The sequence below is a fragment of the Hibiscus syriacus genome, unplaced genomic scaffold (genome assembly GCF_006381635.1).
Source record: "Hibiscus syriacus cultivar Baekdansim isolate YM2019G1 unplaced genomic scaffold, ASM638163v2 tig00018093_pilon, whole genome shotgun sequence".
Lineage (NCBI taxonomy): Eukaryota > Viridiplantae > Streptophyta > Magnoliopsida > Malvales > Malvaceae > Hibiscus > Hibiscus syriacus.
Genome location: NW_024062429.1, coordinates 384,092 through 399,849, shown reverse-complemented (window position 1 = coordinate 399,849; position 15,758 = coordinate 384,092). Strand labels below are relative to the sequence as shown.

Below are 15,758 nucleotides of genomic sequence, written 5' to 3'. Positions count from 1 at the left end.
TCCAGTAGTCATTAAAATTTATAAATAGGGGTGAAGTCTTTCATTGGCGCAAGAGTGTAAATATGTGCAAGAGTGAGTTATAAGGGTGTAAGAGAGTTTGGAAGTAGAGAAGAGAAGAATAGTAAGTGTGTTGTATTATAATTGTATTGTGCACTAATAAAAGTATTATATTTTCTTGTAATTGTAAGTTTTTTTAATTAAGTGTTAGTTTATTTTAAGTTTTTCATTCGCTTACGTTGGTTTTAATATATGGTCAATTCTACCGTTTAAATAGTATATAATTGACTATACCATTCAAGTATTATCGTACACTAAAAAGTTATAAGGTTAATTGGCTTAGAGTTGATGTAACATTTATGGTATGTCATACTTCACCTATAGTGAGTGAGTGTGTTAGACTCGTCAAATGTCAAATTTCAAACCGTATATAAAACTATACTTACCTTATCGTTTACTTCTCATAAACACCGATTAATTAATTCGCACCGAGTTTAACACCACAAAGAAAATGGATATCGGCGGGATTCCAATATTGGCGTTATTCATTTTCACCGGAATCCTCATAAACATCGTACAAGTAAAATCAGTTCCTCCTCTGCCGTTCATAAATATTATAGTAGTTGTGGAATAATTTTTAATCATCTTCATAACTAATGTAAATTATGTATATGTACACTTTTTAGGTGATCTGTTATGTTACAACTCGACCGGTGTCGAAAAGTAAATTCCGACGCGTCAACAGAGCGATTGTAGAGTAATAGAGTTGTTATGGTTGGAGCTTGTTTGGATGATGGAATGGTGGTCTAGCTTTGAGGTTTTTTCAATTTATTTATACTAAAAATCATTAAATATATATATTATTTTTAATTGATTTATTTAATCATTTATATAATCTAAGCTATTTGATTTATTGTTACAGGTTAAATTGCATACAGATATCAAAACTTTTAACTTGATGGGTACGTTTGAATTCACATCTTTTTATATATGATGATAATAATAATAATGATGATGATGATGATGATGATGATGATGATTTGAGTGCATATATATATATATATATATATATATGGAGAAATTGCAGGTAAGGAACATGCAATTGTTATGTCTAATCATATTTCTGAATCGGATACGCTGCTTACATGGGTTTTAGCCAAGGTAATTTTAACTATATATACATAAAATTTAAAGGGTAAACTATACATTTAGCACTCAAACTATTACTTTTGTTCTCTTTTTCTATCTAAACTTTATTTTTTCAAAACTATACCTAATTGTTTATTTTTAGATTTTATTTTGGAACTCCACCATTAAAAACTTAATATAATGTTGTGTCACCATAAGGTAATGCAACATCTTCTTTGAAAATAATTTAAAAATGTCACGTTAGCAAATCTATTAACGACCGACACCAAATTGAAACTTAAACTGAACGTTAGGTATGTTATTAAAAACTAAAGTTTAGGGATTAAAATAGAATAAAATTAATAGTTTAATTATCGAATGTGTAGTCTACCCTAATTTAAATTAATTAAATGTTTATTTTTTGGGTAATTATCAACTTGGTCATCCACTTATTTATATATTTCTATTTTAGTCATTCAACTATTTTTTAAAGTCATACCTAATGTTATGTTTCATTTCTATTTCGTTCAATTGGTGTTAAAAAACTAACAGATGTATTGATGTGATATTTTTATATATTTTTCTAAATTTTCATATTATTTTCTCTTTCATTCTCAATAATCCAATGATATTTGCTAGTTTTAAAAAACAAACACACACAATGAGAGAAAATAATGTGAAAAATAAAAATTATAAAAATATTATGTTAGTATCGTTGTTAATTTTTTAAAAGAATATGATTAAAGTTAAATAAAATGTAATGTCTAAAAAATATGGTTGAATAAACAAAATAGAAATATAAAAATAAATAGGTGACTAAATAGATAAATTATCATTTTTTTTTTGAACAATGATAACTGAATTTTATTAATAATGGAAGTAATCAAGATTACAATGAATCATAATAAAGAGATAAATTTGGAGCTCATACAAAAGTAAATAATGAACCTAAAATTATGAAGAAAATTAAAACATTCTATTGAGAATTACGACCAATATCAAAACCCAATAATCTTCATACAAAATCCCGTCTCTGTTGAATGAAACGCTTGACAAAGTGATAAAGGAGTGAAGAGCGAATCAAATAATCTGGTAGGCTGCTTTACTACACAATTTTGATTATATTAGCAAACGACCTTTTTACCTAAAGAGAGCATCTGACTATACGTGACTACCTACTAACTAATAAAAAAAATAAATGTCTTCATGGTTTTTGTGCGAGAACCAAAACGACCACAAATGTATGCGAAAAAACGTATTGAAAAATATGAGGATCGTGACACAAGAGCAGAAGAAACGCGTGTAACAAGAGTGGAAAAAAATCATGTCAAAATGACATATATGCTTACTTAAAATTAAAAAAGACTCAAGAAAAAAAGACATAATATAAAAATAAGAGAACTAATATTCTCCGGCGGTCGGTAATTAACATTAAGATTGATATTGTCGCCGACTAAACAAAGATCAAAGAGAAAGAAGAAGACGGTACAAAAATATTAATTTTTTTATTTTTATATATTTTGTACAATTATTATTAATATGAATGCAATGTTTTTTTAGGGCGTGGGTTGTCTTCGTAATGCACTGACAATAGTAAATAAAGAAAAGCAGTACCTTCCCGTGAGTTTTCATTATGCTATATATATATTCAGTAGAATTTATTAGTTTTACACAATGATATAATTATTTGATGATTCTAAATGAATAGTTGAAAGTAAAATTTTATTATTTCATTTTTATAGAAATTGAAAAATGATAATATTAATAAATAAAATTTTAATTTCAACAATTTACTTATATTTATTCGATGATTATTTTCTTATAAAACTAATGATTTTAGATCCATCAATCAAATAAATAGATTTGGTTTTAGATCGAATCAATTTAAGTTTAAATTTTTTGATTGATAATAATATTAAAATAAATCAAATTTATATTTGAATTGGCAGGTGTTCGGATGGACAACATGGTTTTATGAATTCATTTTCGTCCATAGAAATTGGGCAAAGGATGAAAGCAAACTCAGGGTAATTTACTATTTTTTTGAATACTATATATATATATATATATATATATTCATGAACTAATTTGTTATGAAATTGAATAATATAAAAAATAAAATATATATAAATCAAGAGTACACAACACAACTTACATGAAAAGTTTTAGTACTTATTTAGTATCTAAATTATTAGTTTTAATTCATTTTAGTACTTAAACTTTCAATTTTTTCAAAACCATATCTAATATTTAGTTTTTGTTTCATTTTAGTACTCATTGTTAAGAAATTAACACGTTTAGTATCTAACTATTAGTTTTGGCCCGTTTTAGTTCCTAAACTTTCAATTTGTTTCAAAATTTAAAGCTAATTTTTTTAACAGGGGTACTAAAATGAAACAAAAACTAAACATTATGTATGATTTTAAAAAAATGAAAGTTTAAATACTAAAACGGACCAAAATTAATAGTTTAGGTACTAAATGAATATTTTACCCAAAATTTTAAACAAAAAAATCACCGACAAAGACTAAGAAAGAAATTCGCTATGTCGAAAATTGAATATTATAACTCTATCTCATACCCTAATTTTTTTAATTAAATTTTATATCATAATATTTAATAATATAACCGAATACACTTGAATGCAGTCAAGTTTCGAAGCTCTAAAGGATTTTCCGATGTCCGATAAACTGTTTGAAGCTCAAGCTTTTGCCTCTTCCAAGGGCTACCCCATTCCTAAAAATGTTCTCATCCCTAAGACCAAGGTTTTTCCCTATATATATATATAAGTTCAGTGCCTAAAAAGATTATTTGAGCATAGTTTAGTGGTCTTTGCTGTATTTTACCCAAAATATTATTATTTATGATTAATTGTTGTGGGAAATTATTCAGGGCATAATAACAGCCGTTCAAAGCTTGAGGTCCTTTGTTCCAGCCACTTATGATGTTACGATTGCAGTTCCCAAAAACCAACCCTATTTCCCCACTACTCACCTTCTTCAAGATGCAGCCTTGCAAGGTCAGTTTTGTTCATTAACTTCTCCATATTCTATAAATATTCTGACAAGTTTAAGTTGTAATAATCGAGTCAGAGTCGAGTTTAGGGGATTTATGTGGGTATAATTACACGTATTTGGCTTTATGCTCGTGTGTTTGACGGGCTTTGGGATTTGAAATCTATGATCAATAAGTATCGTTTTATTTTAGGTCAAATTTAAGTTGCAAAATTTACATTAGTTGTTAATCTATTTATTTCATATAATTACATGTTTTTAAATAATTGACAAATTAATATACACCGAGTACATCAAAGATTTATTATATGACCAATCTTCCCAATTTAATTTATTTCACTTACAACATAATTCAAACCCCTTCCAATACTTCATCCTGTGAGATCAATTTGATTATTTTTTAATTTTTATAATTTAAGTATATTAACAATTTAGTGTTTAGATTGAAGAATCATCTTCATAATACACTTTTATAATACCCAATTCAAATAATAAATATAAAAAAGGGTAAAACACACAAATGGTCCCTTTGATTATAGGGAGTTGCTTTGTTAAGTCAATTGATTATTAAAAGTTATGAAATAGTCTCCCGATTATATGGCATTGCTTTGTTGAGTCCATTGACTATTAAAACTTACAAAATGATAACTCGACTATTCATATATTCTAAACTTATTATTTTCTGTTAAAAAATTGATGACAATCTGAGTTGAATGTTAATCTGTTAACTGCGAATTCGATCTCAAAATTTCAAACGATTATTACATTCCAGTCAACAGAATAACTCCAACTCAAATTGCTGTTAATTTTTTTAATAAAAAAAGATGAGTATGGAACATATGAATAATTAAGTGATCATTTTGTAACTTTTAATAGTCAAGTGACTCAATGAAGTAATACATTATAGTTGAAGGACTATTTATAATTTTTAATAGTCGAAGGATTTAACAAAGTAATGCCCTATAGTCAAGGAATCATTTATGTATTTTACCCAAAATAATACCTAACATTTAATCTTTGTTTCATTTTAATATCATGTCATTAAAAACTTAACATATTTAGTACATAAACTATCAATTTTGGTCCGTTTTAATACTTAAACTTTCAACAACAACAAAAATCAAAACCATCCTTTAAATTTTGAGTGGGGTACTAAAATGAAACAAAAATTAAACTTTATGTGTGATTTAAAAAAATAAAAGTTTAAATATTAAAACAGACAAAAATTTATAATTTAGATACTAAACGTGTAATTTACCCATTTTTTATAACAGGAAAGTTAATCGGATTACATTTACAATAAGAAAGCTATCAAGTTGTCATTTTCCCGGCAGCAGTCAAAAATCAATAATAGAAACTATAAGGTCAAACTATATTAAGTTAAGTAAAATGATTAGATCTTAAATTCAATATAATAGGGACTAAAACCATAATTAGACCAATATATATGTATGTTTTCCTAGAGATTAACTAGCTTATTTTCGGCTTCTTACGGCTTACAGCGAACTACATTTGAGAAGGCCGTCCTATAATAAATCTTTGTAGTATCTGATTTGAATTATTCGGCCAATAGATCGAATACGGATGATTATACTAAAAAATGTAAGAAAAAACAAAGAAAATGAAAAATTGGAAAAATAGATTAAAAGCATCACTGAGAACTCTACACAATCTCTAGACTTTCTAGTTAACACATCCATATATTTTCTACAATGTTCAGAGCTTTCAAGAAAGTAAAAAGAACTAAATAAAGCATCTTCGTATTAGAGGAAAAACACCCAAACCTGAGCAACGATTAATGAAGAAAACCGTACGAATATTTTCTTTATGTTCATCGTGATTAATTCGTTAAAGTTTCGATGCATCACCGAACACCTCGGTGTAACATATGGGGCAAGCCTGGAGATGTAAAACTGCAGTCAGAAGCATATAAAAATGCTACCTAAAGTAGATAAAGTTCAATGTTTTTCTCCCCCTCCCCCTTTTCGACATATATCATGAACTCAATCGGAAAAGAATAAGAAAAGAAAAAATATCAGTGGCTTACCTTGTTGATGCTAAGCCATCGGTTACCGCAACTTGCATGGTAAACGTGTTTGCAAGGCAGGGTAATCCGTTTCTCGCCTCTTTTATATTCCATTTGGCAAATTACACATCTAGTGCAATATAATAATAACAATGATAAGAATAAGATTCATTAGCACAATGCTTTAGAGAGAAAAAGAGCAAGGGAAATCGAAAATAAAACAAGCTCAAAAAATCTCGAGCATTTGAAGGATGTGCCCGCATGACATGCATATTATTCACACAACTAAAATCGTGAGCATGCAAATGTGTCCACGGACGGACATTTTCAAGGTAACTCTAAGAGGGTTTCAATAAAAGACTTTTTTTTCAGTTAAGTTTGCCGTTGGCCATTTAGCTACATATATACATCTATTTGCCCACCATTAATTTCAATTTATTAAAAAAATTTAGATTTATTCCATTAAGTAAATGGATGTTTCCATTAAGAATATGAAAGTGGAAAGATTTGACTTGGGACCTAAAATCCCAACATTAAAAGCCGTTTCGTTAACCTAACTATACTTCCTGACCTAATTATGTTTCTATACAATGGCATTGGAGGTGCCGTATCGAAAATGCTACTCAAAGATCAAATCTCCCTACTGAAGTGTGTTGCTCAAAATGGGTCCTAGTTGTTTTTTACCTCTTTCGACTTGAAAGCAAATACACTCGGGGACACTCTCAAAGCATCATCTCAAGCAAATGATTCACTTACTGTAATTACCAAACCATTTCTAAGATTCTCAATGATCTATTTAAGATCAACAAGTCCAGTTGAAACCACTTTACAAGAGCAAAGAAAATTATGTAAGACAGAGTTGGTTCATGGAAAGAGGAAACTAATGAGAAATCTTAAATCTCGACAGATTTATGGTAGATGCAAAGAAAGTGCTAAAAAGCCAGCAAAATAATACATCAAAAACACTTATAAGTACTAAGGTTGAGTATTGCAAATTAAAAATCTGTTGAAGAACATGACCAGCAGTGAGTAAATGGAATCAAATTTCAACAGAGCAGTGGGAAGAAAGCAAATGGCGTACCTCTCACTCCTTGATTTCTTCCTTGAGAATAAGCTGCACTTGTATTTTGAAACTGGAAGCAAAGATATAAGTTCTTGGGAAAGACCTCGACTTTGAGTTCCAACATTCTCCCCTAATTCAAGTAATTCCTAAAATGAAATATAATCAGAAATGATTAATAAGAGATAAAGAAATGGATAAAAATTCACAGATATACAACCCAAAATTTCTGAGGAATGTATTGGAATGACTGAATGAAGTTTTATTCGGTATTTATTTGTTGTGTTCACTAAAGCCAGTGGAACTTGATGCGGGTAAGAAGAAACAAGAGTAATAAAACCAAATAAGGCCTGAACAAGCAAGTAAGAAGATGGAACTCAAAAAAACTTAGGGTTAAAGGAAACCACCTCTAGTTTTCTTTAAATTCAAAGAAATTAACAATGATAAGTTGTTGCTGTAATATTTTTACAGCTTATTTGTACTAGGGTTACAAAGATAATTTAATCCTAGCCCTAGATTTAAAACACAAAGGAAACTTATAATGCTAGCCATCCAAAATATCTCTAATATTTAATAAAACTGAAATAAATAAATATTATAATAATATAAGCTTATGCGTCAAAACTCCTTTAAAAAGGATGTTTGCGGCTACATTACTGTATTAGATATAAGGACTTAACTGTAGTGTTTAACCCATTCAAATTCAGTAATGATTTCAGCTAGAACACAAGGCCATAACTTAGTTCTCTCATCCTGATTGCTTCAATATTTTTCCCTAAGTGACCACAACAAAATGGGCGCTTAGAAAAGCAGAATGATTGCCTGGACAACTAAAGCAGCAATTCTAGCCGGAAAGCAGGAAATTTTATTCTATGGATCAAAATAACCCTTTGGAGGGAAAAATTCTTTGCTCAGTAGAAAAATCAATCAGGGATAACTAAGAATTAGGAACAGACAGTATTCCAACTTTCAGCAGAATTTACTGTACTTAATGGATGTTAAGTGATTCCCATGTTAAGCAAGAAAAAAAAAGAATTATTAAGTTTTTTTTTGTCTAACCTCATAAGTCATGTTATCAGGATCCACACCATCTTGCCAAATGACCTGCATAATTTCACAAAGTCATGCGGCATTTAATTTTTTGAACCATGGATCTGAAAAATAATCGGGTGCTGATGCAAATAATCTACTAAGATGTCTGAGTATGAAAATCCATACGTTGTGTAAAGATAGAGTTATGAAAGCGTAAAGAATACAAGATATAGACCTGATAATCATGAGAGTTCTGTTGCCTTCGTGGACCTATAATGTAGGGAAGGAAAGCATTGGTATGAGGAAAACTTTTAAAAAATCCCACATAAATGAAATTAAGTAAGAGTAGGTTCTATCCAACCAAATGAAAATGAAAGGTTGTGATTAATTACATAACTAGAAAAAATTATATTAATAAACCTCCAACCCACCAATTTCTGTTTTAATAAATCATACCAACTAATTCTGGTGAACCACATAACTTCATCTTGGTCAATCAATTTGTGAAACAACTATTCACCACATAATAAAAGACACGCACCAGATAGTATACTCATAAATAGCCGTTAATTCTGTTGAATCACCTATTTAGCTAGGTTGTCAATCAATTTGAGGTATTTGAACTCAGATTGCAACAAAAGTTCAAAATTCAAGATACAAGCTTTAGTAAATTAGCCAAAATTTCAATTGGATGAAGCCCGAGAACTTCAGGTCAATCAATCTCAATTTTCCTACAAAAGACCCCAGTCAAAATCAGTGTTGCTATAAGCGTCAAAGTAGCTGGCTCCGTAGGGAATGAAGGCAAGGAATATGCTTGAGATTGAGAATACAGAAAGCCTTGATCAATTTAGAGTCAATGGACCGGGACTTATTAATAGTTTCTCTGTGATAAAACACATTGTGGTCAGGATCATGACACCTGTTATACTGCAAAATTCTAATAAGGCTAGATTAAAAATATGCCAGCTAAGAAGTGCCCACCTGAACCAACCAACTCCTTCAGGTAGGAATACTAAATATCAAGAGAATTTTGTTACATGGTCTTGGCACTTGAAAAAAATGTTAAAGAAAGAACCTGAAGAACCTATATCACTGCAATTGAGAAGTCTCAATTATTGTTGCATTACCAGGTTTGATGATCACTTAATGACCAGACTGGTGATACCAAGGACTTGACTTCATGATCTAGAGGAAATGAAACCTCAAAAGTAAAAGACAGCCAACTCTATGCTGTCCATCTTGGGGTAAAGCCAAAACTATCAGCCAGGAAAAACACTCTTTGGACAGCTTTGAATAGTTAGTAGCTCCTAGAGAGGGCCATGGATAAGGAAATCTGAAGGACTTGATCTGGTTGTCTGGTTGTAATTCTTAAGATGTCAATCAATCCTGATTCGTACTTCAGCATTCGCAATTCTTCACACAAAATAATAATGAATGCATCCTTAATTTGACAGTTAAACCATGTTAAAATATGCATGACATAATGTTCGGTCATATTGTATATTTCAACATGTTACAATATAGACATCACCAAAGCAGAACTGAAAACTTACAATCTATGGGGTTTTCTCGGGTGGTGGAATTTCCATTTCCTTCCCATTCTACATTCATTGCTGCAGTCTGTTCATTGCTCATTGATGAGGAATTCTCTGATGCCCTTCTATATTCTTCAAGGCATAGTTCATGGTTACCCCCATTGTAACTATGACTCTGATCATAATATGAAATATTATTGCCAAAATCAGATAATCCAAACTTGTAAAAGCTTGTAGTCATAGATGGGTACACGCTCTCCTGCAGATGGAAAATCCATTTTTGGATGTGACCAATTGCAACAAGTCATTTACAATAAAGCATCTAATATACAATACAAAGTCTATGATCCCAATCCTTAAAATGCAGCAAGCTAAGAATCAGATACCACAACGAACCAATGGATCAATTCCGATAAATGTATCCATAAAATCAAGGGAAACCTTACGGTAAATCAAAAGGGGACAGTTTTGATAATCAATGGTACCTGAAGATGGGAAGCACCGTCAAAAATGAAATTGACATGTTGATATGTAAGACCTTCGAAATATTCCATAAAGCTGCCAGCACTATTATAAGGGTAGGTACTGTTGATGTATTGAACTTCCATGTACGGATTCCAACTCATTTTCAAAAACCCAACTAATCTAACTAAAAAGGAAAGCACCAAAGCCCTTCAAATTCACAACTCAAAATTGCAATGCGTAATAGAAACAGACGATAAAAGTAAAATTAAGAAGAAAAAATCCAAATGCAGACCTGATCTCCTCAAAATTTCACAAGCTGATAGCAAATTTCAGTCTTCTAGTATTCAAGAAAGATTCCTACACGGGTGCAATAAGGAAAGACAAAAAAAATTAAAATATATGCAAATTTTAATACTCTCTTTAAAAGAACAAGAAGTGAAACGGCGAGATCAGATTACTAGACAAAAACGTGCTACGTGTTCGAAAAACTTCAAAGTGAATTCAACGTGTAAAACAAATTGATTAATTTCAACATTTGCCTATCGATAAAATGCAGGAAAACGAGGAAGAAAAGAGCAGAATCATTACCGTTGGACCTTAGTCTAAACCGAACAATGAGTAAATCTTGAGAAAAGCTTACTTTTCCAGTTGATCTTCTACTCTGGAAACTTTAAAAGACTACCTCATTATACGATTTTCCGGCTCTCTCGGGTGAGAAAATGCGAGATTTTCTCGGGAAAATGAAAGGTGCGAGAGAGAATAAGGGATCAATGGAGAGAATATTTGGACTTATGGAGTGACTGAAATATATAATGCTATAAAACACTTTAAATTATAAAAAGAATTAATACCACTAAACATCCCAAATCATTTAACAAATTCTAAATTAGTCCCTATATTTAAAAAAATCTATTCGAGTCTTCAAAGTATTAATATTTTAATAATTAGGTTCTTTCGTTAGCCTATGTGATAATTTAGGTGTTAATTTTTAATTTGAATATAAAATGAAACATATTTGAAACATTTTAATCAGATTATAAGTACATATTTACCTACTAACACACAAATTGAACCCCAATTGATAACAAAACATACGGTGTTAGTATAATTTAAAAGATCTATTTTTTCCTGTTAAATGTCAAATCCAATCAGGTGCAAAGCCAAGAGAAAATGGATGGATTGTAATTGAATTATAATTTTTTGGGAGTTAAAATATAATTAAATCGTTGCACTGGTTTATAACTTTACAATTTTGAGAGACTAAATTGAAATTTTACTTTGGGGGGAGAGTCACCGTTGCATTAACGTAGACCTTTACAATGTTTAAGGGATGAAATTATATTTTAATCATTTTTAGGGGATTTGAGGTCTTTTACCCTTGTGATTAGGGATGGATACAATTTTGAACCCAACAAATTTTGATATGATTTTATATGCTATTTTAAAAAAAAAGTTATAAGTTTAGATTGGATCAGATTTAAGATTAGGATGAAAAAACTCTAACCCGAGATAATAGTGTAATTATCTCTTATATTTATGAATAATTATAATAATATTCTTATATATATAGATATATATATTCGAGGAGGTCATTATTTTACCGATAAATTGAATTATATATATATATCAAGTCATATCAAGTACGAGTACATTTTTTACTTTAAAAATTAATTTGGATTTTCGGATTGAGTGAAATCTCTGATAACTCTAGTCATGTAAAATGAAAAGTATAAAATTTGAATCGAATTTAAATAGGACAAAAATTCAACCTGACCCAACTATACCATCCTACATCTAACATTACTACCATATTTAATAAATGTAAATAATGACAAGCGCACATATGTTTAGAATTTGATCTCTGTGTTTAAAATATGCTTCACTTTAAATTTTAACTGAAACTTAGTGCCAAAGGTAATGGCTATGTGAAAAGAATGGTCTGGTTGATATAATCTTAATACTCGAAGGATTTAATTAGATTGTTTTAAAGTTTAAGAATTAATTTAAAACATTAATCATAAGTTGAGGATATATAGTGTGATTATCCTAAAATACAAAATGAAAAAAAAGTAATTAAAGAGAGATGATTCTTTGAGAAATAAAGAGGAGATTAAAGAGCCGACATTTATCACTTTTAATTTTAAACAAACAACTCTTTATCTCTATTTTTTTTATTATTTTAATTCTAATTAACTATTTATTTAATTATATTTAGAAGTAACTGAATTTTGATCAATAGTTTTGCTTACTTGACTTGCAAGTTAAATATTCCTCAAATGTTCTTAGTTGTAATTTAAAAAAAAAAAAGATTATCTATAATGAATTTTATCAAAAAAAAATATTATTTTGCAAATTATTAGTTAACCTAATAAAATAAGGCATTAATTTTTTTATAATATTTATAGTTTAAATTCTAAAACTATAGATAAAGTGAATCAAACTAAGAGAAATATATTTATAAGTACAATTTTATAATGTTTAATTTGAATTAATTAATCAATAAATTAAATATTATATCATTATTGTTATTATATATGAATCAGTGGGGGTAGTTTGAGAAACACGCGAAGTCCGTCAGAATTAGATGGGGGAGGGAAATTATGGCGTGTTTCGCGGTACAAGATAAGGTAATTTAGTTCTTTCCCTTGGATTTTCCCACTCTTTTTAATTAATGTTACAACCCCCCAAGAACTCTACCATATTATGTAATATATTATTAAAGGGAAAAAAAAGCACGAATCAACTTAAATAAATAGTTAAATAAATTGTTGTTATTCTTAAATGTCACAGATTCAAACACCAATAGTTATAGCAGAATGATTGAGCGTTCATTATCAAATTATTGATAGTATTTAAAATATATACTACTTTATAATTATCTTAACTTGATAAAAATGATTTGAAGCTTGATAAAATAACGATTGGAAGCGTGAATTTGTAAGAAATTTGTATAATATTTTATTTGAATCAGCTGATTCATAAATTAGATATAAATGGTTATATTAAAAGTTAAATTTTTTATATATTCTCTTAAATTACAAGTTTTAAATTTATTAGGAGCGTTCATTTTTATATATATATTCTTTTTATCTCTTTTTGTCCATATAGAATCATCAAAATATATTATATCTGTAATTTTGACATCCTAGTGACATGTACATATTTTCAACATAATATAGACTTTATTTAAGTCGATAATCGAATAAACTTACAGTTCTGATACCAATAAATGTAGCACTCATAACCCGTATACGTCTTGAATTACAAGTTAAAGATGTTACACTCGATTTCCAGACTTTTCGAATTTAACCATTCATCTTTATAAACTTGTAATTTGATTCCGACTCAACATTTAAACTAAAAAAATCATCATATAAATAGAATTTACAGGAATTTAATATTTTACTCAAATGATGCTTTCATATTTGACAAGCTTGCAACTAAGTTCCTAAAGTGTCAAGACTTTTCAAATTCCACCTTGTAATTTACCAATTTTGCAATTTGGTTTCAAACAACTTTCCAACTTAAAATTCCAGCACCGCATAATTAAAAATTCAACATTGAACTTCCCAATTCTCACAATTATACAATAACGTCCCAAAATTCTCAAAACTTGTAACTTAGCCCTTTTACTATATTAAGGTTCCAAATTAATCCAAATTGATCTCCAGACCACATAGAACACTTCTAATATATATTCTAGACCCTAGGAAAAATTTCAATATTTCCCCCCTAATTTTCCTCTTGTGGCCCAACCTATTCAAGTATATAGAGCAAACTTTTCATTCAACTTCCTTACATCAAATTCATGCTATTCTAACCATTATAACATCAAATTAAACCAAAATCAACCAATCTCATAAAACCCTAGTTATTGTCGAATACACGACAAGTCTCTACACATAATTTTAATCATCACTAATCTCCAACATCAATAACATAAAAGTTGCATGGCCAAAGTGGAAAGTCAAAGCCAAAGTATAATTTTTTTTTATACTTTGGCCTTGCATAATTCCTTAAAAAAACTTTAGATACTTATATATATATGTCCACGAACTTGAGAACCTCGAGATCCACCCTCTATATTCTCATTTTATTCTATTTAAATTAATTGTCATTTTTTTTATTAAACTAAGATAATTATAAAGTAGTATATGTTAAAAACACTCTCAATTATTTGACAGTGAACGCTCAATCACCTTGCTACAGTCGTTGGTGCTCAAACCCGTGACCTTTAGGAAGAACAACGATTCCTTTAATCACCGAGGTAAATTGTTTCGTACAATTTATCACATTCTTTAACATTAGAATTTTGGATTATGATTTCAATTATAAGAAAAACAAACAATTTTATATTTTATAACAGTTTCGTAAATCGAATGATAAAGATTTGATATCCTTTAAGTTATGTTTTAAAGTTATCTTATGAATAAAAAAGTATTTATCCCATTTAAAGATTTTATATAACTTAAATTTAAGTAATCAAGATCTAATAAACTTAAATACTCAAATTAAAAATAAATACTTGGAAATATTCCAATATGGAACCTGTATGATTTGGTTGGAAAAGAACATGGACAGATTCACCTAAACCTTCTCTTAGGCTCTCTTGGGGGAAGTTGGTTTCAGTTGAGGTTAGTTGGGAACCCAATCACCTAATGCTAAAACAAGATTACAGATGGAATCGATTAATTTCCCGTTCTTCATTTTGTTCGGTAATTTTGTATTGACTAAGGATTAGACTGCAACTACATATAATAAGAGTCATATTCTTTTTGTAAATTTATTCGATTAATAATGAAACTATAAGGACAATCTTCACTTTGATGATACCTCGTCACAAACATAGTTCGACAATCTTAGTTTTGGGCCTTCAAAAGAATTCAACTGATGCGTGAAAATTAGAGATGAGTATAAAATTTAAATCTGACGGGTTTTGATCTAATTTTATAGGGTCGAAGTTTTTTTTATTGTTGAAAATTTAAGTTCGAATTGATTTTTGAGGGACGAGTTAGAATTTTAGTTTAGGGTAAAAAGTTCCCGGCTCGATCTAAAATATATATATATATGGGGGATCGAGTTTAGTGTATTGTGCAATGTGTTTGATATTGCTACACAGAGATGTTATATTTGACCGTGTAGAATCGATGTCAATGTTGAAAAACAATACTTCCTCAACTCCCATAGACGTGGCACACTCCCCCCCCCCCCCAACTAGGTCTAGGGTGAGTTCTTTTTTTAACGAGGTCCATGTCTATGCTAGGGTGAGTTCTTTTTTTAATGAGGTCCATGTCCATGTTGTGTTTTCTGTGTATTTTTTAAATAATACAAAACACATTTTTACAAAAATAAATGACTTAGATTTAATTAATTTTATAACCCATAAATAAATATCTTTTAACTCGCAGAAAATCAAAATCTCTTTTTACTCCAATCCCCGATCCTTAACCTTAAACCCAAATGCACAAACCCTAAAACATCTAAAAAACTGAACCCATACC

At 29.4% G+C, this 15,758-nt stretch overlaps 1 protein-coding gene and 1 pseudogene across 3 annotated transcripts; one reads left to right on the top strand and one right to left on the bottom strand.

Moving 5' to 3' along the window:
- The first annotated feature begins 508 nt into the window (after nucleotides 1-508).
- LOC120209084 lies at nucleotides 509-4,248 on the top strand (annotated as a pseudogene).
- Nucleotides 4,249-5,761: 1,513 nt separating this feature from the next.
- Nucleotides 5,762-11,019, bottom strand: LOC120209130 (E3 ubiquitin-protein ligase BIG BROTHER-like). Of its 3 annotated transcripts, none has more exons than XM_039208194.1 (9): nucleotides 10,846-11,019; nucleotides 10,550-10,614; nucleotides 10,278-10,441; nucleotides 9,811-10,051; nucleotides 8,493-8,527; nucleotides 8,285-8,329; nucleotides 7,247-7,374; nucleotides 6,187-6,295; nucleotides 5,762-6,038 (listed from the first exon to the last, which is right to left on the bottom strand). In XM_039208194.1, the coding sequence occupies exons 3-9, from the start codon at nucleotides 10,416-10,418 to the stop codon at nucleotides 5,988-5,990; spliced, it is 750 nt and encodes a 249-aa protein (XP_039064125.1). In that variant the 5' UTR covers nucleotides 10,419-10,441; nucleotides 10,550-10,614; nucleotides 10,846-11,019; the 3' UTR covers nucleotides 5,762-5,987. The 3 variants fall into 3 exon arrangements, with proteins under 3 accessions (XP_039064125.1, XP_039064126.1, XP_039064127.1); XM_039208195.1 differs by having other exon boundaries at nucleotides 10,278-10,437; XM_039208196.1 differs by having other exon boundaries at nucleotides 10,278-10,432.
- Nucleotides 11,020-15,758: the final 4,739 nt, after the last annotated feature.